The 22,504-nt window shown below is 37.6% G+C and overlaps 3 protein-coding genes across 6 annotated transcripts; 1 reads left to right on the top strand and 2 right to left on the bottom strand.

Moving 5' to 3' along the window:
• The first annotated feature begins 4,553 nt into the window (after positions 1-4,553).
• Positions 4,554-7,971, top strand: LOC110901724 (G-type lectin S-receptor-like serine/threonine-protein kinase CES101). Its single transcript, XM_035982519.1, is given in 8 exon segments — positions 4,554-5,767; positions 5,900-6,006; positions 6,096-6,128; positions 6,131-6,292; positions 6,387-6,597; positions 6,876-7,113; positions 7,202-7,352; positions 7,461-7,971. Coding segments are annotated over 8 exon segments (2,379 nt in total). The 5' UTR covers positions 4,554-4,599; the 3' UTR covers positions 7,770-7,971.
• Positions 7,972-9,937: 1,966 nt separating this feature from the next.
• Positions 9,938-12,656, bottom strand: LOC110899347 (PRA1 family protein E). 4 transcript variants are annotated; one of them, XR_004877782.1, is made up of 3 exons: positions 11,797-12,656; positions 10,939-11,114; positions 9,938-10,424 (listed from the first exon to the last, which is right to left on the bottom strand). XR_004877782.1 is itself a non-coding variant. In XM_035982517.1 (2 exons), the coding sequence occupies exon 1, from the start codon at positions 12,433-12,435 to the stop codon at positions 11,815-11,817; it is 621 nt and encodes a 206-aa protein (XP_035838410.1). In that variant the 5' UTR covers positions 12,436-12,656; the 3' UTR covers positions 9,938-11,114; positions 11,797-11,814. The 4 variants fall into 4 exon arrangements, 1 of the variants encoding a protein (XP_035838410.1); XR_004877784.1 differs by having other exon boundaries at positions 9,938-10,095; XR_004877783.1 differs by having other exon boundaries at positions 10,939-11,089.
• Positions 12,657-13,946: 1,290 nt separating this feature from the next.
• On the bottom strand, positions 13,947-14,537 carry LOC110901725 (pre-mRNA-splicing factor 38B-like). Its single transcript, XM_022148520.1, has one exon. It carries the CDS (start codon positions 14,535-14,537, stop codon positions 13,947-13,949), a length of 591 nt encoding a protein of 196 aa, XP_022004212.1.
• Between the last annotated feature and the right edge of the window lie 7,967 nt (positions 14,538-22,504).

Here is a 22,504-nt window from a genome sequence, read left to right as displayed (position 1 = left end):
CAGATCGAGGAGGATACAAAGCTTGCTATGTTGGAAGTGATTTTGTCCAAAATCGAGCAGTATTTATCAACACCCAACCTTTTCGATGAAGATCGAATCAGCTTTCTAGTTTCCAAGTGTCAGAAGTTAAAAATGAAGATAGAAATAGAAGAGCATCTCTCACCATTACGTGATGATATTAGAGATTATTCTCACCTGGAGGAGGAGGTTATGGAGGATAGTAACACATCAATGAATCCTTTATCTGATGAAGAGTCACTGGTGGATCAGATGGTGTGTGATGATGATGAGGCAGAGCAGTCTGATGAGATGAATATGTGTACCAAACCTCTTCCCATATCAATCATTCCAATTAACAAGTGTAGGGAAGAGGGTTCGAGGAAGAAGATGAAAAGGGCGAAGCTACAAGACATCAGTATATATCTCGTGAAGTGGATCAGCGAAACCCGCATGTACTTTCTAAACATGCCAGTTATACCGAGGAGCTTATGGAGATGACATGTAAATTTCCGAGCATTCATTGGAAATACATTGGGTAAGTGCGCATTGAGAGCAGTGTAGTGCATATCAGGTACGATCTGGCTGAAGATCTAAAACTTAACGCTTCTTGGGAGGCAACCCAGATTTTGTTTTTATTTTATTTCTTTTTTTTTTTTTGTGTTTTTGTGTATGAACCAGACAAGTGTCGGGAAGTCTGAAGAGGTTTGGTTGCTCGTCAAACCGGGTTTTTGCTCGTTTCTCTTCATGTAATAACCGTTTAACCTGTGTTTGGAGTTTGTGAGTTTTATTTTGCAGGATCGATTGCTTTTGTCCATACTCAATCTCCATTTGGACGAAAGTGATTCGAACAATTTAAAGACAAGCATCCCGTGTTGAATGCAGCCGCGAATGAAATGCTATACGGTTGTAGTGGAACAAGGCTCACATGGATTCACCGCGTCAAATCAGGGGAGTCTGTTCCATTTATCTCTGTGTTTTGATTTATATTTGTCGTTGAGTCAATAGTTTCTCACTCCATTGAGGACAATGCATGATTTAAGTGTCGGGAGGGGAGACTAGCGTCTAGTTGTGTCATAGTGTCAGCCGTGTCGTAAAAATTAAAAAAAAATAGAAAATTTTTGGAGAAAGTTTTTGCAATAAATGGAAAATGATAGATATAATTGGATCATTGGCATTTAATTATTATATATAGAAGATTATAAACGATCAATCATGCGTCTAACCTAGGATATGTGGGTAGGCCCAGCCGGTTGAAAGGTTCCTTAGGCTTGATATAAAAGAACTTAAAATAGGAGTCTTGTGGGTTCTCATCTTGTGGAAGTTGTGACAAAGCTGAAACTGTGGAGAGTATAAGAGGTACGTTATAAATAAAAAAAACTTATAAGTTTTTCCGATTAAATTGGCACACGTGTTTCTTTTTGTGAAAACAAATCCGAAACAGTGTGGCGCCCGAAAAAAATATTCCATCCATTCATTTGAGCACATGTTGAAAAAACAAAAAAGGAAAAACGAAGCCTATGGTATTGCCGCGGGGATAGCGACTCACGCGGTACATACCCTCTAGGTGGAGTTATAAAAAAATGTGAAATTTATGGCATTAACCATGGGGATGGTGACTCGTGTGGTGTATGTCTGCTAAACTGATCGTATACAAAAGCATGTAACGCTCGCAATATCATCCATCTATCCATCATAAATTTAATCGGAATGACATAAGGGTTTTTTATATAAGACGGTAGATAAAATCTTTTAACCTTATAAGCTTGAAATGGGATTAGGTGGCATTGTAGTCTTTTGAGTGTGAGATCCATAGATAACTAAAATTACTTGAACTTAATGAATTGTGAATAAGGGCTTGGAAGTTGGCGGTTGGGTTTAAGTGGATCATATACCTGCAATCTTGATTAATGTGTGGTTTGATTTGTTAATAAAATAATCGAATATATTAAATGCCAATGTTTTTTATTGTGATTCCATTGCAGATAATTTTTTCGGGACGAAAAAAGATAAGTGTGAGATTTGATGGGTGCTTTTTAAATACACCTTATTTCTTATTAATTGTATTATGAATCCAATGATATAGCTGTAAAATATATTAGTTTAGTTTGTTATTGTATTTTGATCGGCTTTAAGAGATTATGGGCTAAAAATATATGTTTCTAGAATTTTCATATTCGGAGTTATGAATAAAAAAGATAAATTATGTAGAGTTTACGGTTTGGTGAATAAAACCGTTTCCGCATAAACCTAAAACCCCACCCCCACCAGTGTTTGTCTAGATGTGAGTTCCCCATATAGCGGGAATAGCAATAAGGACTATCACCGGCGTAGTAGAACTCAAGAACATTTGGAGACCAATTTTGAGAGTGCTTGTTTTCATTGGTCCAAATAGTATTTTCTACTGATTCTAGAATGTTACTCAAACGCCTCTCAGTTATAGTTATGCTGGTACATACTAATGGGCACCATGGGCCTGTTGATCGGTGCATTTTAGATACACCTTATTTCTTATTAATTGTATTATGAATGCAGTGATATAGTTGTAAAATATACTAGTTTAGTTTGTTATTGTATTTGATAGGTTTTAAGAGATTATGGGCTAAAAAGATAAATTTCTAATAGGAAATTAATGATTGTAATAAAGGTTGTCTTAAATGAAAATTCTTGATCAAAAGCACTAATGAACGATGGGTTAGAAAGCATGAGAGTTTAGAATATTGATTGTATTTATGGTCAATAAATAAATTAACTCAATATATATTGTTTTGACATATGGTTTTGCAGGTCATGGGAATCAAGTTAAAAAGACTTTGTGAAGAGAATAGGTTGTGTGCGTGGGATGCTGATGGAGTGCAACAACAAAATAATATTTGGGCTACAATAATTTGAAGTGGACTAAGTTTAAAATGGAGCCCAAAAGGAAAAAATATTAGCAGCCCATGTAATAAATGAATGAGAACTTTTGGTGGGACGAATTATATATGATAAATAGGGGGCAGCCGTCATATATCGAGAGGAGGGACGAATTATGCATGTGGATTATTATTTCTTATTATCTCTCAAGCCTTTCAATGAAGTCGGAACGATTCGGGATGACAACCGGTACCGTGAAGACTACCATGCGCGGCTAAATCACTCGTGACTTCCGACCGGACCGGACGAACATTTACGCGGTTTGACATATTTATTCGTTTTTTCTGATTCTTGTAAACTAGTATAACTTGACTACTTGTGTTGGTTAGTTGATAAACGTTTATTGTATTTGAATTACTTGTCGTTTATTAAGCGTATTGGCAACATACTTGCGTTGTTAGCGGGTTGGTAATTTGGTGGGTAGTTGATACAATTAAACTGGTTGTTAAGTTGAATGGTGAATCTTAAAAACTATCCTTAACAATTATTCAAAACCATTAATTCCAAGGCCATGTCTATGTGGTGTTTTGAATCAGAAAACGGATTTTTATGTTAAAACGGGTATTCGGGATTCCGGGTGGAGGTTACTCTTTCTTAATCTTGATAACACTTTTCGTGACAAATCGTGTTTTCTTTATAATCAAACAAACAAACCCCCAAGTTAGATAGTTTAGTTTTATTAATTTCTTTAACGTTAACCACAAATTCCCGGTGGATACGATACCCCACTTACGCTATCTACGTAGTTTAATTAGGTTTTTGATTGACCCTATAAAAAATGATGTAGCCAGAAAACCCGGTTGGTATGCCATTGATGCATAATTTATTATAATTTTATAACTGGTAAATTTTTTACGATACTTTTTTTATAAATAGCATGATAGCTAGAAAACCCAGGCCGGGCCAATTAGCAATGAGTTGTGGCCATGTAAAGTGGTTGCCTCGCACATTTTTGTCTAAACTGACCAGTAAAACGTGCAAACGGCCCGTTTTCTTCTACGCCTTAAAAGAGTCCGTGAGGTTTGAATATGCGCTGGGTCAGTTTCCAGGCCGGGTAAACAAATGTGGTATTTAAATAATATTTAAAGACATGGTATTTATATATTATACTAAATATACTTAAAAACAAATGTGGAAATTAAAATGAAATTTAAGGAGTCAGGCAAGTGGTAGGGAAGAGTCAGCCAAGCCGTAGAGAAAAGTCAGCCAAGCCACAAAAACTAAACAAAAAAGGAAAAAGGATGCGTTAGCTATTGCATAAGCCAGACGCATCAGCTTCCTTTTTGGCTTGGATGCGTCGGCCGTCGACACAAGAGGCCAGTCGAACACGTGTCACAACGCCATTATACAGAGGCAATAGATGTCAGACAGACGCCTCCCGTCGTTGAGGCATCGCTCCATAAACGCTTGAAGATAACATTTTTGTAAAATGACTTTTCAACTGCTAGTTTTGTAATTTTCCCTTTTATATATATCTCTTCTCTAATATCAAAACAGCCTCCTGATGACACCAATCAAAGTTATAAACCTTGAAAAGTCGCATGCTTTCGAATAACAATATTAAACACATGCCGTTCAAAGAAAACAATATTAATCCCATGAAAAATGATTAACCTAATCATATATAAATCATTCACCTCCAGTATTCAAAAATAAACAACAAATCCGTTGAATAATTATTTCTCAATGATTACTCTCATCATCTTCACTATTCTAACCATCAACCACTTTCCGGCCACCGGTGTTTCAACCCTCAAAGTTGGCGACCAACTCAACCACACTTCTCAACTTGTGTCCCCTAATAACAACTTCACATTAGGATTCTTTACTATACCCACAACAAACAACACATATTTAGGAATCTGGTACACAAATGATGAAAAATCACGAAGAGTATGGGTAGCCAACCCATCCACTCCGATCACATCAAGCTCAACCCTCCTTATGATAGATCCGTATCTTGGTCGGATAATCATTGCTACAACAGGAGGAACAGTCATTGTAAACATCTCAGATAACAATAATAATAATAATAAGTTCGGTCAGACGACAAACTTGACTGCAACTCTACAAGACACTGGTGATTTCCAGCTGAAGAATGAAACTGACAATAGAATTATATGGAGAAGTTTTGATCACCCAACTAATGTGTTTCTACCTGGTATGAAGCTCGGGTCGGATCTTAAAACGGGTAGGAACTGGAACTTGGCTTCTTGGTTAAGTGAAGAAGTGCCTGATGTTGGTGCTTTTAGTTTGAGTTGGGTTTCTAATGGAGAAAATTCGCAGAGGTTGTTGGTTCAACAACGCGGGCGGCCGTATTGGACGAGTGGGGATTTAAGAGATCAAATGTTTGAGTTTATGAATGTAAATGATTTACTTTTGTCAAGGTATAATCTGCATTATGTGTATAATGATGAAGAAAGATACTTTAGTTACGAGAGTGTTAATAATATTCATCCTATGTGGATTTTGAGACCACAGGGGCGGATTGTGGATGGGAATGATCGTAGGCTTTCGGCTAATGATTTGTGTTACGGGTTTGATTCGGGTAACGGGTGTGTGGCGAGTTCTGCTACGCCTAAGTGTTGGAGTGAGCGTGATAGGTTTAGTACTTTAAGTGGGGATTTTGTAAGTGATGTGATGCGTAGAGTGGTTGATGATAATTCGAGTTTAAGTATTGGTGATTGTATGGTGAAGTGTTGGAATGATTGTGGGTGTTTGGGGTTTGTCAGTGTAGGGAATGGAACTGGATGTATAAGATGGACCGGGGCGAAATCAGTTGGTAACTTTTCGGTTGATTCTCAAGGAAATGCTGTTACAAAGTTTGTGCTTGTTTCTACCAATCTGAGCAAAGGTAAAATAACCGCGATTAGTTTAGTGACTTGTTGGTTAACTCTTATGTGTTTTGTCACATTATATTGTCTATGTTGTTGATGTAATTATGATGTGCATAAAACTAGAATATAACCGAAGACATTGTACACAGGAAATGATGCTAAAATCTTGATTTGGGCACCTGTTGTTGCTGGCATTTGTCTACCATTTTGCTTTGGTCTATTGTCGTATGTAAGAACAGAAAGCTTAAACGAGAAGGTATAGCGATCAATGTTAATATAATAATTGTCTGCTTTTAAAGTTCTCTATCTGTTTCACTTTCTAATAAATGGTTTGGATTGTAAAAGAGAGACAAAAAAGAGACGACAGACGTATTCTTGAGATGATGGCTAACGAAAGCTTCAGGAATTCAAGTGATATTGAAAGTGACGGCAAAAAAGGAAGTGATGTGATGCTGTTCAGCTTTGCTGCAATAGTAACAGCCACAAATGATTTCTCTGACCAAAATAAGCTAGGAAAGGGTGGTTTCGGACCCGTTTATAAGGTATTTATGTCTTTTCATATGACCATGTTTGTTGAACTGTGGGTAATTTTTTTGTCGTTGACTAAAGAGCGATATAATGTGCTTATGACGACAGGGGAAACTTAGTGATGAACGAGAAATTGCAGTTAAAAGGCTTTCAAGAACATCAGGACAAGGGCTTGTGGAATTCAAGAATGAACTCATACTTATTGCCAAACTTCAACATACAAATCTTGTCAGGGTTCTAGGTTGTTGTATTCATGGAGAAGAAAAGATGTTAATTTATGAGTACATGCCCAATAAAAGCTTAGATTATTTCCTCTTTGGTAAGAAATATATATGATGACGTAAGTCTTGAATGGCCCAGTGAATATAGTGTTGGGCCCGTTAGGCTCGACCCGGCCCACATCAGGTAAGCCCATTAAGGTTTACCCACTGTATATAACCACGATAGAGAGCTCAAGTGGGTAGGCGCTAATGGGCTTACACGATGTGGGCCAGTTCAGGACTTATGTCATCAATATCCATCTACATGTACATGTACATGATGGTTTGAATTTTGATACTAGTTTACTTTTTCTAAGATATTAAAATGATTGCATAGATGAAACCCGGAAGGCATTGCTAGACTGGCCAAAAAGATGGAACATCATTGAAGGAGTTGCTCAAGGACTACTTTACCTACATAAATACTCGAGAATGCGCGTTATCCATAGAGATCTCAAAGCTAGTAATGTTTTGCTAGATGAAAGTATGAACCCCAAGATATCTGACTTCGGTATGGCAAGAATTTTCAAGCAAGATGAGACTGAAGCAATTACCAAAAGGGTAGTCGGTACATAGTATGCACACTCACTCTTTCAAAGTTAAATTCTAGCCGGGTTACTTCTAATTAAATTTTACCGATTTTAATTTAGTTACGTTATGTAGTGGTTACATGTCCCCCGAGTATGCAATGGAAGGGACTTTCTCGGTGAAGTCTGACGTCTTCAGCTTTGGAGTCTTGATCCTTGAGATCGTGAGTGGAAGAAGAAACGCTAGCTTCTCTCATCTTGACAAAACGACGAATCTAGTAAGATATGTAAGTCAAGTAAATTCTAACTTTTATAACTCTCCGTTGTTTGACTTCAGTTTGACTTCATACGTCAAAGTGCAACATTAAGAAATAAATGCTTCCATATGGGTTTAGGCATGGGAGCTATGGCAACAAGGGGATGCAGCACAGTTGCAGGATCCAACACTAGGCAATAGTTGCGTCATTGACCAACTCTTGAGGACCGTTCACGTAGCGCTTCTCTGTGTACAAGAAAATGCAGAGGATAGACCAGTAATGTCGGATGTGATCTCTATGCTTACGAATGACACTATGCAGTTACCTGCCCCAAAACGGTCAGCGTTCTTCTTTGGCAGAACCGTATCAATGTCAACTTCAGTTGAAAGAAAGTCAAAGGACTATTCTCTGAACAATATGAGCGTTACGGTAATGGAGGCTTTATAGCATGTTATTAACAGCCGTCTATCGGATTCCCAAATCTACACCGAGATCCTTGATGATAACAGGCAGTCATGTTTCTTATATTGATTTTTATTGGTTTTTATTACTATAAATTTCTGTAAACATGATCTGTTTTATAAACATTATGTTTTTCAGAATATAACTATTCTTTATAATAAATTTTAACAAAAGAGTTGAATTTTTATGATAAATTCTTGGTCACAATTCATTTGCTCAGGCTTTCTTGAAGCCCCTTATCTTGTTAGCTTTCAGTTATGTAGCTGTGGTTTTGGTTTTGGTTAACATGTAGTTGTTCCAACTACGGTCCATGATTTGGTTAGAGTTAAAACAGGGCATATTTAAAAAACTTCCAATTGGTTTGGGTCAATACGGGTTCGAAGCAAAATAATTTCGGGTCAAAACCGCTCATTTCACAAACTATCAATTTGGTTCGGGTCGATGCGGGTTCGGAAAAAATGAGTTTGGGACAAAACGGGTTGTTTAAAAAAACTATATGTTTGGTTCGATGGCGGCAGCAAAGTGGTAAAGGCAGCAGCGGGCGCGTCGGTAGAATTAGATGTGAGGGCAGGGGTGGACGCGTGCGCAACAATAGCGGCGTCGACAGGGGTGGGTGCGTCAGTAGAAATAGAAACCTCGAAGTGGGTCAAGACTGCCACCTATAATTTCATGGTAAGCCCCTGGTTCTTTTGGCTGTTCAGTCACATTCTTTTAAGTGGGTTTGGAGTCTTGTTCATCTAGTTGGTTAATTAGGGATGCACTTTCAGCGTCTTTAGGTGCCCATCAAGTTGCTTAGGGTAGAGGTGCACAAATAGGGTTATGTTAATACACGGTTCCGGGTATGAACGGGTATTGAGAGAAAGCAGGTAGGGTTTGGGTATAAATATTGAGCAAAAAAAAACCATACCCTATGTACCCGGGTAGGGTATAATTAGGTTCGGGTATAACCGAGCATTGGAACTGGGTATGGGTCTGAGTATTAATACCCGGTTTTAAAAATAGTCTTTTTTTTTAATATTTTACAAAAAAAAATTGTTTAAAAATTAAATTTGGTTTGTAATTTGTAAAAATGATTAAAATAAATTACAATAATATAAATTCACACAAAAATAAATTATTTGCTTTATAATACGCATTATTTAAAAAAAGTTGTAAAGTAAAAATAAAAATATACTTTCAAAATTCGGGTATTCTATCGGGTATATAGAAAACCGATATATAGGGTATAACCGGGTTCGGTATAAAGTATGTTCGAAATTCCAGATATTTTCGGATATAAACCGGGTCCGGTTTCAGTTAAGGGTATTAAGCTCAAAATATATATCTTATCCATACCCACAGGTCAAATTGGGTTCACAAACATAGAACCGGCCATTTAGGGTTTGATGACAAACCACAGGTGAACATCATCTACATCATCTTCAATCTTCATCGTCCATACTCGTCGGGCGAAATTCCAACCCAAACCAAAACAACCTTTTTTAATAGACCTATTCCAACTGGAACCTATTCGACCAGAACCTATTTTGACCCACCACCCAACCCGACCGTTTTGCCTGGTATTGTAATGCTATTTGCAATCCAACTATTATAACTTTTTTAAAGGTTTGAAATTTATTTTGAAACCTAAAATAAAAAGGGAAGGGAAGAAGATCATTGCAGTTAATACAGGTCAGAAAATGTTAAAAATGTGAACTTAACGTGCGATGGTATGATATAAAATTACGCATGTTATAAAACGCAAAACCCTAATCACGCATGAACAAAACCATAATCATGCATAAACAAAACCATTAATCACACGTGAATAAAAATCATAACCATGCATGATTATGGTTCTTCTAGTGATTATGACTTTTTGTTCATGCGCGATTAGGGTTTTGAGTTTTATAACATATGTAATTTCATATCGTACGGTCGCACGTTAAGGAATATTGTATTTTACACTTTCACTAAACATATAAATCCAATTACACGTACTTTTGGCTGTTGTTATAATAGCATATATTTATTCGAGTATTTTAAGTTAGTAATTAAAATAATACAACTAATAATACCAACCAATTAATAAAATCTAGTTATAACTAGTGGTTTACAACAATAATTCTATCCAGGTCCTATAAATAAATTATAAATCAATAAAAGAAGTAAAATAAACAAGTTTAAACATTTAGAAAAATCCAAGAAAAAATGACCAAAAAATGAATATACATCCCGAGTCACTTTAAGGGGATTTTGTCTATCTACAACTTTGTTTCCACCTTATTCAGTTGGACATGGCGGCGCCTGAACCAAGGCAAGTGCTGCACGCCTGTAATTTATCAAGTCAAGATGGCAGCATCGCGTGTCTTCGCGGGGCCTAAGCCCCACACGCCCCTTTGGCATCATAACACTCATTTATAATACTTGTAATAAAATTAAGAAAAAACTAATTGCGGATCCAGTCTGGCCGCACTTGACTCATTTTGACCCGTAGTAAAAGCTACCCATGTTTGAAAAGAATCTCTTTTGACTCGTTACCCAGCAAGCCCACTTCGACCCGAACATGTATTGTACTCAGAAAATATATCTTGTCACGAGTAAAAGCAGACCAAAGAACACCATCGCTCCATAAAAGGACATGATGTACTATGGCATTGGCTGCATATAAAGGAATGTTTGCAAAATATTTATAATCCAAAAGTAAGTTTAAGACTTTAAGTAACCCAAACATAGGACTATGGGGTATGGGGCTTGGGTTGGGGCGTGGGTTGGCTGAAAACGCCCAAGCCACCACCCCGGGGGCTTGGGTTGGGGTGTGACCCAAGGGGCGGGAGTTTGAAGGCGGGCGTGGGACGGGCTAGCGATCCTATGTGGCGGGCTCCTATTCGCTTTGTTGGCCATGTCATATTTGCTTTTTTTTAATAAAATGCCAAGCCACGTCCCAACCCAAGCCCCGCCATACCCCACGGACACATCACTCACCGGTTGGGGGGGGGGGGGGGGGGGGGGGAGTCGAACTCCACGTGTCAGCTCATGGCCCTAACCCAAGCCCCACCATACCCCACGGTCTAAGATAAATAAAACACAAAACCTGAGAGACAGAAATCCTTGGCACCATGCAGATTCGACAATGAACATAAGAAAATGAATTATCTTTTAACCATGGACTCACCTTGATATTTCGGAAAGCTTGCCTTTTACCATGTGGTGAGTTGGTGATCGTGAGAGAAATGCTCAACTTCACAAGTATTACCCTCTAATATAGGTCTCAGGTTCGAATCTTTCTTCCACGGGTTTCTTGCCATTAACCACTTGAAGGTCACCTGCCAAGTGCAAGCTGTGATTTACCTAATCCCGTTGGTTGGCATGGCATCAGCAGGGATCACGTGAGTTTCACAGTAATGGTTCTCATCGTTACCGAAATAAAAAATATATATAAAATATAAAAAAATTATATATAAATTCCCTCTATATCAAGATCAATACTTTTGATTGACTCATGTATTTTGATACTTGTACACAAAGAACACATTTTTCATCACTTATCAACACACTCTGTATCACTTATAAGTTATAACCGTATTTCAACGCAGTATCTCAGCAGAAAAAACCAACAAAGACTTTCATGTGCAAGTTTGTATGCTAAAAGCTATTCAAGGATGCAGCTATGAGCTATATACTTTGATCATCAGCTACATGTAACATGTATGCTATCAAACTTAAAAAACCAATCAAATGCACTGGATCAACAAAGTATTCTATCAACATACAACAAAGATCTAATCAAACTGAACCTAAATGATTCAATGGCTCTACAACTTCTGCTTGCAGCATATATAAAAGTACATCCACCGTTAAACAACAAGGTGTGCTTCATATTGCATATACCGCTAATAGAATAAAGACAACAACAAGAAGAACGACGTATCCACTAAACCGATAAATAACAATACAACACGCGGTCTCATCAATTCATCCAACATCCAAACACAACAACAACAACGATAATCGTATCCGAATTCAAACTCACCAAAACCTTTTTCCCGGTCTAATTCAACCCGTAAGTTCCTCGCGCAGACGAATCACTACCAACAACCGAAAGCAAGCCCCCTTCGGCCGCCTCTTGCTCATCCAAAAACAAATCATCCGGACTCCTAAACGCCGCGTGCAACGCAACAACTCCCACCACAACAATCAACGACACCAAAACATTCATTCCGACATTCGTAAACGCCAAAGCAAACACCGTCAACAAACTCAATCCAATCAACACCACCCTATCATCAACCACACGATTAAACACAACAATAGGACTCCGTGCATCCCGAAAAAAGTACAAAAAGAACCAGGCAACAAACACGATTAAAAACACAATCATTGACACTGGGTGGTACACAAGGCTTAGGAATATAATTAGTAACATAACCATGGCGTAGTTGACTCTGAAGTAGTTGAGATTCTGTCGGATTCTGGACATGGCGTCGTCGTATGATATGGGTCTGGATATGGCGGAATAGTCGAAGAAGTCGCGCCATGGGCGGCGTTTGGCGACGAAGTTTTCGGTGTGGAATCTGGCGCGTGCGAAGAGTGTGGAGGGGGAGGTTGGTGGTGGGACGGCGGCGGTGGTGGTGGTGGTGGTGGAGTAAGTGGTGGTTGGGATCTTGGACATTGTTGGTGGTGAGTTGCAGGATTGGGGTATGGAATGGTAGAAGATGGAAGATGGAAGTTGAAACCCTAGATTTTGGGATCGGATTTATGGTGGTGGTGACCGGATCTGTTGGAAGATGGAAGTTGAAACCCTAGATTTTGGGATCGGATTTATGGTGGTGGTGACCGGATCTGTAAAGGGGTTATAGAAAGAGAAAGAGTGCCACGCTGTAGTGGTGACTATTTGGTTTGCTTTTTATTGTGATGTTGCAATTATTAAGAGAAAAAGAGAAGGCTTGGTCTATTCACACACGCCTTTTGTCTTTTTGCACATTTAAAGCGTCTCGCTTTAGCTAAAGCGTGGCCATAGCAAGGCGCTTTGGATGTTTTTTTAGTCAGATTGGATTTGGGTTGATGTGGGTTGATGTGGGTTAGTTTGGTAGGGATTTTTGTTTGAATTAGTTTGATAGAGATTTTTGGAGTTGCCGGAGAAGGATGTGTAACTTGTTGATCATCCGGTCCACCATAAACGGTAGCGGAACTTCTAGTTCACCGTTCATCGGAAAAGTTAGGGTCGCCGGAGAAGGATGTGTAACTTGTTTTGTGTGAGAGTTGCCGTTGTGAATGGGAATTTGTTTTTGAATGATTGAATGTTGTCTTTTCCCAATGAGATAAAAAACATTAATTTTTATGAGAAGAAAAGGTAGAATATGAATCTAAAAAACTTACACAACACGATTGTGTCTAATCAGTTGTCAGTTGTTTGTCGCCATTTCTAAAAGGGTCATGCTAATAGTTTGGTTGTGGGTTGAATTAAAACGTTGTTTATTTTGTTAAATTAACGTTGTTTTATAATTACGTCATTACGTCATTATTTTTATAGAATGTGTATAATATAAGTTTTTAACGTTGTTTATTTTGTTAAATTAAAACGAACACGTTAAATAAAATGTACAGAAAGCCATAAGAATTAAACGTAAACAATCCAGAACCAACGTGATGTAAATAGAAGATTAACTGCAATATATATATATATATATATATATATATATATCAGTTTGTACATACAATACACAACAAAAAGGTACAACTAAGTACATAATACATAACAAAACACTAAACAAACAAAGTAATGTACTAATCCTCGTGCGGTGGGGACGGTGGGAGGGGAAGTGGAGGCAACGCAACGAGCTCTCGTAAAGTTTAGAATTGTTGGGCGTTCACCACAACATTAGACTACAAGGTATGGTGATGGACCATCCTTGGAGGATGATCCGCCACGTAGGCGCCACGTCACATTCCTCCCTAAGATGGTCCATCCTCCAAAACTAGAGGGCATGGTAGGATGGTCCTAGTCATAGTCCTCCACCACTTTTTATGTTTTTTTTTATTTTTTTTTAGTATTCTATTTTTTTTAACATTTAACAAATATACTAACAAAATATTTTCATTAATATTAAACCCTCATTACATAAATATAAAAAAAACATAAACTTAAAAAAAAACAAAGACTTAATAAAAATAAACATAGAGTTAAATAATTTGATGTTTCTTCATGATGTCGTGTTGTAATTTTTTCAACATCGAACGTTTCGGCTCGGGTTCGTCCTCGACATTCATCATCATTATTTCCCATTCCTTGAGCCGAATTTTTTCATCGGAAATTCGGATTTTCTCATTCGCCAATCGGACCTTCTCGCGTAACTTTTCTTCCGATGCACGACTTTTTTCTTCGACGCCCCGCTCCTTCGCCTTCGTCTTTTGGGCCGTGACGTCGTTGTACATTTTTAGGTGTTCCATAAACTCAACCATGTTCGGGTCCACCTTTTCCTTTTCTTTTCCCTTGGCCCGCTCCTTCTTTGTTTTGTCTCGGCCCGGTGGACGCTCCGGTTCACGTACGTTATACTCGTCTTCGTCATAGTCGGCGTCATCATTTAAGTTTATGTGACACCTCGCGTCCGATTCACCGGCGCTAAAACTACCCGTTTCCGATGTTTTTTGGCGTTTCGCCATCGCCACCTCGTTGGGAATAGGCGCCCATTTTGGTTCGTCTTTTACAACCATCCACGCGCGAACGTGAGGAAAGTTGGTACCATTCTTGTCCTTATACTTTTCCAACGCCATTTTGAACACATCCTCGTCGTTCCACCCGCTACGACGGTCACTTGTATATAATTTATTATATTCCTCGCAAAACCTATTGATGGACGTGTTCATTTTCCGCCACTTTGAGGAAACCGAGTCGAGATCTCGATACGGGCCTTGATCCATCAAGGCGAGAAACTTGGCCAATACCTTGGACCAAAACCCCTCACCCGATTGGTTATTACCTATAAAAAACAAACAAAATATATAAAGTGTTAACATAATAATAAACAAAAAAAAACTTCAACAAAAAAAAATTAAAACTTTAACAATCTACCTACTGTTAACAAAAAAAAATAAACTTTAACAAAAAAAAAACTTTAACAAAAAAAAAATCAAAAATTGAATGTGGCCCCACTTTGGACCGTCTCCAACGGCAAGGAATGGACGGAGAGGCCGCGACGTGCTGGGGGCGGCACGGTGTGCCCAGCGGCGCCGGACCAAGACATCCCTGGGACGGGAACCATACCGAGTAGCCTTAGAACTTTCTAGCGTAATACATGATGGTAAGAAAAATCGGTTGGGCTTGGATTAGAACTGACAAGTTAGAACCTCACACAAGGCTTCGTTTAAATACTTTATTGCCTATATCCACCTTATATGACATAAGTAGAAAGTGAACTTGAGTCTTCATTGTAAGGTGATACGTAGTGGGGCGGTATGCCCTTTGATAGCGTCGCCATACCGCCGGGAACACCAAAACGCCGGGCGCTACGTTTCGAAATTTTGGGATGGCGCGATGATGATAACGGCGGTATGCATTGGAATTTATTTTTTTGATCGTTGGTAAACGGTCATTTTCATAAAAAAAAATCAGTTTTTTTTCAAACTTTCGTTTAAATAAATACCTCCTTTCCTATATTTTTACCACACACACTCAAACACTCTTTATCTCTTACAATTTTTTTAGAAATCCTTATATTTTATACAATGCATCCATTCAACTGTGTCTTCATTCCTCCCCGATCAAGTGCGGACCCAAACCAAAGTGGTAATCCTACTCGCCCCGTGTCGCCGGTTCCCACTCGACCCAACCTTTTCGGCTCCGGTTTTCTCGATTACAATCACAAAATCCCAGGTTCATGAATCTTTTGAACCAACCGCTATCATGGGACCCGAATCTCTACGGGTGGAACCCGAATCAAAACTCCGATGGAATGGGGTCGTCTCAAGCGTTTGGGTCGGCTCAAGCTTTCGGCTCCCCACTACACGAACCCGATGTTGTTCCGGAAACACAACCCGAAGTAGTGGAGACGCAAAAAGGAAAAGGAAAACGGCCACATAAAAAGAAAGCGGAAACCACCACCCGAGCGAAAAAAAATGTGATAACGTGGGAGCCCGATGAGGAGTATGCGTTAACCCGCATTTTCATCGATGTGTCGGAGGACCCGGTTATAGGTGTATTTTTTTTAATTTCTTTATTTTTTTCTATTTTTTCCTTTTTTTCTGTTTTTTCCGGGGTTTTTTTTTGTGTTTTTTTTTTGTGTTTTTTTCCTTTTTTCTGTTTTTTTTTTTTTTGCATTTTTTTTATTTATTTTCTGTTATTATTTATTTTTCAGTTTATATATTCTGTTTTTTTTTATTATTTTCAGTTTTTATTAATTTCAGCTTTTTTAATTTATTTTCTTTTTTTATTTTTTTAAATTTTAGACTAACATTATATTTTTTTTGTAGCAAACAATCAAAGTAAAACCGTTTTTTGGTCCCGAATACGAGAACTTTTTTTCGATCTCATGTGTAAAGGAGACGAATACCGCTCACCGGACTCTATATCGGGCAAGTGGACCGATATAAACAAAAAATGCACGAACTTTCAAACCGTGTACTAACGCACGTTTGCCGGATGGAAAAGTGGAAGTAAGGACGAAGACATTATGCAAGCGGCATTGGTCGAGTATACGGATGCTAATGGCCATTTCCCGTACATGAGGTGTTGGCAAATCCTTCGCCATAGCCCCAAATGGGCCAACATATCTACTCCGAGTGGTCGTTCGGGAAATAAACGGTCGTCAAAGAGGTCCAAAACAAACGAGTCGGGTGAACCCGGAACGCCAACCTCCGACGCTCGAAACATCGAGTTGAACGAGGATATTCCGAATGACGAGCCGGTGGAGGAGCTACCAAGACCGCCCGGAAGAAGTAGGCGGGCGAAAAAGCCCGAGTCGTCATCGATGTCTATGGGAACGGATATGAGTAACGCATTTTCGGAGATAAACAAGCGACTTCAAGACATACACGAACTCGGTACTAAACGTATCGAGGAGAACCACGAAGTTACGAAGATTATGCGGGATAGACAATGGGCTCACGACTTTGAGTTCTACTCGAAACCGCATGACCACTTAACGGGAAAAGCTTTGAAAATGGCGTTGGCACAAAAGGAGCGGATTGAAAAAAATATAACCTTTGATTGTGTAATTTTTTTATTCTAGTTTAATGTTTTTATTTTTTATTTTATTGTACTCTTTTTTTTATTTAATGAAATGAATTTTATTTTTAAAAAAACTTAGAAATGAATTTAAAAAAATGAAAATCAAAATAATGAGTAATGATGACAAAGGGGCTTTATGACTACGGCATCAACTTGCATAACGCCCCATAAAGTCCCGTGATGACGTGGCATGCCACATGTCACATAACGCCCCCAAAAGGGCCTTATGACTACAGATGGCCTAAAACCCAAACTTCTTACCACTAGATCACAAGTAAGGGGACACAAAAAATGTAATAATGTCTTGTTACTTAAGTAGATAGCGAGTTTTAATTAATTCATCTTTAATTTATCACGTTGTGGTTTAACTGGTTTAACTGGTACTAACACAAAAGAAAAAAACAGAAAAAAAGTAATTGGTTAATTATCTACTATAAGAAAAACCATCGAAGGCAATAGTGATTTCATTTGATTGGCTGAGTTGGCGGCCACCTGCCATCCACAATTTTTTTTTTTTGCTAAATTACGATTTTGTCCTGTTTATATTTATAGTCATGCATGGCACTTCCCTATTGGCCCAATAAATTTACCATTGGCACTCTTTTCTCCCTCACATCCGTTAAAGGGTTAGTGACCCTCTTTGGCGCTCCTGTTTTGGTGCTATAAGGCATTAAAGGCTGGTGTGAAAGAGAGTGCTACTCCATAACGTGTATCCTTAATATTTTTATATATTAAATATACGTTACCTTAAAGTATTTTTTTAAGTAAATGGGTCAACTAAATAACCAATGTTAAGCAACGAAAATATGAAATTAGTGGTATATACATATGGGTCACATTGACTGGTGGGATTTATTTTAACTATTAGTAAATTACAATTTGTATTCATGTAGTTTGGTGGTGATTGCACTTTGCCTATTTATCTTCTATTTTTTTGCACTTGGTCTCCATTTGGTTACATTTTGTCATGATATGCCTCCCTCAATCAGTTGACCGTCTGTTTGACCATCTAAAAAGTGAGTAAACGACTAGTATACCCTTATTATTACAATATGCGTCCCTGTCGTTTTATTATTATTATTATTATTATTATTATTATTATTATTATTATTATTATTATTATTATTATAATCACCCACCACTACCATTATCATCCACACCACCACCACTATTCATCATCCACAACACCATCACCTACAATTTATATTTATGTTATGTATTTTTCTATTTTACATATAATTAGTTGTGATGAACAAGTTCAACCATTTTTTTCCTTTCTTGAAGATAATCACCACCACCAAATTGCTCTTCATCACCATCGGACCGGCCAACACATCCTTCACCGCTACCCTCCACAACGTGTCACTGATATTCATCTACTTTAGACGACCAATAGCGTAGCAGCCCTCGTCGCTAATTCCCACCCACCGCCATCATCATCATCTTCACCACACACCATAACCACTGTGAATTGCACCTACAAATCCCACCGCCGGCTTGATCATCTATGCCATCCCCAACTCCAACACACCACCGTTGTAATCCATAGCCGCCTTAAAATGCCGTCCCCAACTCCAACACACCACCGTTGTAATCCATAGCCGCCTTAAACACACCATCCCTTTGTTTCCGATTTCACCCAACACAACTATTCATCACCTTCTATGTTTTATACCCAAAATTATAACGCATGTGATCATCAAATTTTAATAGTCAAAATTAGTTTTAGTGAAATTGTTTGATTTTGCATTATTCTTATCTAATGAGTAGGTTAGTAACTTTATTTAATATCATGGTATTGAAGGTATAGGATCATATATAAACAGTTATATTTGTACAAACTTTAAGAACCAATAGTTTAATGATATGTGTCCTCAATTAAAAAATTGATTTAAGGGTATTTTAGACTTTTTATACCTTTTTATTTATATCTATAAAAACAATAATTAAATTATCCCTAAATTCATGCAAGATTAATTCAAATCCTAATCTCCTAATCTATTCTTCGTCATCGAATCAACACCGTAATCAACATCATCACCAGCACCATAATCAGCATCACCGTTGTGACACTTGTGCCTTTACGACCATCATACAAATATGAATCCAATGAAATCTGGTGTTTCATTCTCGGGATCTGTACAAATACATATGGCATATCCAATCTAGTATAATTTCGAACTCTCGAGAAGCTTTCTAGAAGTTTTACGTAAATGTAATCAGTTTAATGAAATGTACACTCCGGAATAGTGACATAAGCTTAACATACCTTAAATAACCTTTAGATAACTTAGAAATAAGTTTTAAAGGGTTTGGTATAGCAACAACAAGCTTATTCGACCACAAGGACTATTTACAACAAACTGCGAAAGTCTACCGATTCGTATAGTAACAAACATTCTGGAACAAGATCATAAGAAAAACATACCATAAATATCATTTACAAATCTTATAAATAGGCTTTGAGGGGTTCGGTATGCGAAAATGCGCTTATTTGATCAATAGGGACTAAAAGCGTCAAAAAGTGCATAAGTTTACATTTACGCGCGTCTCTTACGTTCTGAACATATCCGGACATCCAAATTTTTTTTAATCATTAAAATATTTTATTTTAGTGATTGGAATGCAAAAATACCATTCGTCGCGCAATTTGGATCGATTTCGCGCCCGTTCGAGTTTTCTTCGTAATTAACCGATTAACGCGACCGTACGGCCAAATGAACCGACATCCGTGATGTTTTCAAGCATATTTCATGTCCCCTATGCTTTAACATCCTTTTAGAGCCTTGAAATGGGGTTAACGGGGGTTAAATGCATCAAAAACCAAGTTTTAAGCATGCAGGGGCATGTTTTATCAATTCTGAAAGATCTGTATAGCAGGAGATCGTGGGGCGCGTAAGCCTGGGTGTCTGTCTTCGCGGGCCGCGACTGATGGAGCTGGAAGATTCAATGAATTGTTCCAAACAGCCTGTTCCCCTTGGTTTTAACCATAGATTTTGCAAACTATGAGCTGGTTTGTGTATTTATCAGGCTACCAAATCAATGTACTACAAGTGTAAGGCCAAGTTCATGTTTAAAAACACTTGGAATGATCTTATTGATTCAAGAAATCTCTAAATAGCTATGGGTTTTCAACCTTGTTCCTTGCTTATTTCAAATTCTTCTACAATCTGCTCTAAGTTGAAGCTCTCACACTTGTTGAAGGCTTCATACCTGAGTTTTCTTTGTTTTCTTCCAAGCTTGGACCCTTTGTAAGTTTCTTTCATGCTTGGTTATGTATTTTAAGCAAGAAAGTCAAACAGTGTTTGACTTTCTGCTTTGACCATGAATTGGTCAAGACAAAGTTCGTTTAAACTTTGCTACGTGAGTGTAATCACGATAGTTATAGTGCTTTGTGACTATACCTACTGATTACCACGTTGATTAGTCGAAGTGACGAGTTAAAATTTCAGTCAAAATGCACGATTATGTGCATTTTGCGACGAAACTATTTCCGGGTATCAAAACACTTTGTTTTGATATCAAATCAGTTTTCTAACTTAGTTAAACATGTCGTCACTTTTAGTCTAGTGCTTGTATAGGGTCGTAAGTCAAGCGGTCTTGACAACCACTTAGACTTTCGAACCCCCGTTTGGTTGATCATTAGGATCCGACCAAACATATTTTGTGACCATAGTTGTTTAGGGAATAACCTTCCCAGGTTATACCTTATGGTTACTTCGTTTAATTAGTTGTATGATAGGTAGTTTATATGCCTTAGAAAAATGACCAAAATGCCCTTTTCATGCATAATTTAAATGTAAGCATATGTAAGTTAAGTTTTGACACATAAACTGATTATGCAACATATTTAAACATGTTAGGGCATATAATACTTGTCATAGGACTAGTTAGGCATCTCGAACGCGCATTCGCGCGAATGACGCGTTTAAGTAGCGTAGACTACCTTAACGGGTCATAACGGGTCATAAGCACTTAGGATAGGTTCCGAATCAGAATGTAGGCTTTGTTAAACCATATCAGATGAGTTTCAATACTCATTTGATTTACGAGATCTCATTCTACCCGATCCCCCGATTTAGGTATCGATTTGTTAACATAGTGATTCCATATTAGGTACCACTTGATTCCTTGATTTCTGAGCTTTGTTAGGACACTTGATCAAGGATACTTGCAATCTCAAGTGAGTACATAGTCCCTTCTTTTACGTTTTCAAATGTTTTGGGGTGATTCATATGTGTCGATACACTATTTTCATGATTTCAACTATGTGATTTCACATGCATAGTACTTATCTTTTGATGAATTGAACTATTGTCCATGGTTTAAACACTGGTTTTCAAAGTTTGTTAAACTATTTGTTCGTTCATATTGTTACTTATACATTCATTAACAATGATCAAGCCTATTGGTAGTACGATATAGCGCTATAGGACTAGACACCCCATTCCTGTTGTATGGAATGTCAGAAACCAAAGTTTTAACCAAATAGAATTGCCTTTGTGGTATTTCTATAGTCTCCAAAGTGTAGTTGTGCACTAGGTTTGAATGTATTACCAAATCACGATATATGGTATATTACGATATACTACCAAAGCATATTTTGATATGCTACCAATGTGATATTGTTTTACTAAAGTATAGTTTGATATACTACCGACTTTGTTATTTCACAATCTAAAGTATATATTGATATACTACCCAAGCATAGTTGATATGCTATTTTCAAACCAAAGCATAGTTTGATATGCTATCTACAAAACCAAAGTATAATTTGATATAATACAGATACTTTCATTCTTAAACTAAAGTATACTTGTGATTTACTACCAAATCTATTATTTCAGAAACCAAAGTATATTTAGATATACTATCTGTTTAACTATTTCATAGCTAAAGTATATTTAGATATACTACTTATCCGACTATCTCAAAACCAAAGTATATTTTTTGTATATGCTATAAACCTTTTTCCAAAACGATGCATTTTAGAAACAAAACTTTTACAAGGATTCATGGCTATTTTTGTAAACATAAAACTTTTTCTTGTGTTATCCAAAGCCATGAATCAAATTCACAAATCCTATGTTACTCACAGGCATTTTTATGCTGACGTATTATTTTCACATATGTTTCAGGTGCTACTATGTGATGATTGTTGATGCATGCTACACATAGGATGGACTCGTGCCTTAGCGACTTTAAAACTTGAAAGACAATTATTTGTATTTATCTGATTTGTAATAAAACAATGAGTTCATTAAAGGAATAAAACAAATCTTTAATCACCATGTGTTGTGAAACAATGATTCTGTTACGACACTCCCCGACGTTTCCGCCGCGGTTTGTTGTTTTACGCGGTCGGGGTGTGACAGAAAAGTTGGTATCAGAGCTCATGGTTATAGGGAATTAGGTTATTTGTAATGCTTTGACCTAGACTATAACCTTCCTAGGACCCTAACACAAGTCATCTTGTGTTTAGTCTTAAAACAATACCGTTGCCTATCTTTAGGTG

Source organism: Helianthus annuus, chromosome 13 (assembly GCF_002127325.2).
Source record: "Helianthus annuus cultivar XRQ/B chromosome 13, HanXRQr2.0-SUNRISE, whole genome shotgun sequence".
Taxonomy (NCBI): Eukaryota; Viridiplantae; Streptophyta; class Magnoliopsida; order Asterales; family Asteraceae; genus Helianthus; species Helianthus annuus.
This window is presented reverse-complemented; position numbering and strand designations above follow the sequence as displayed.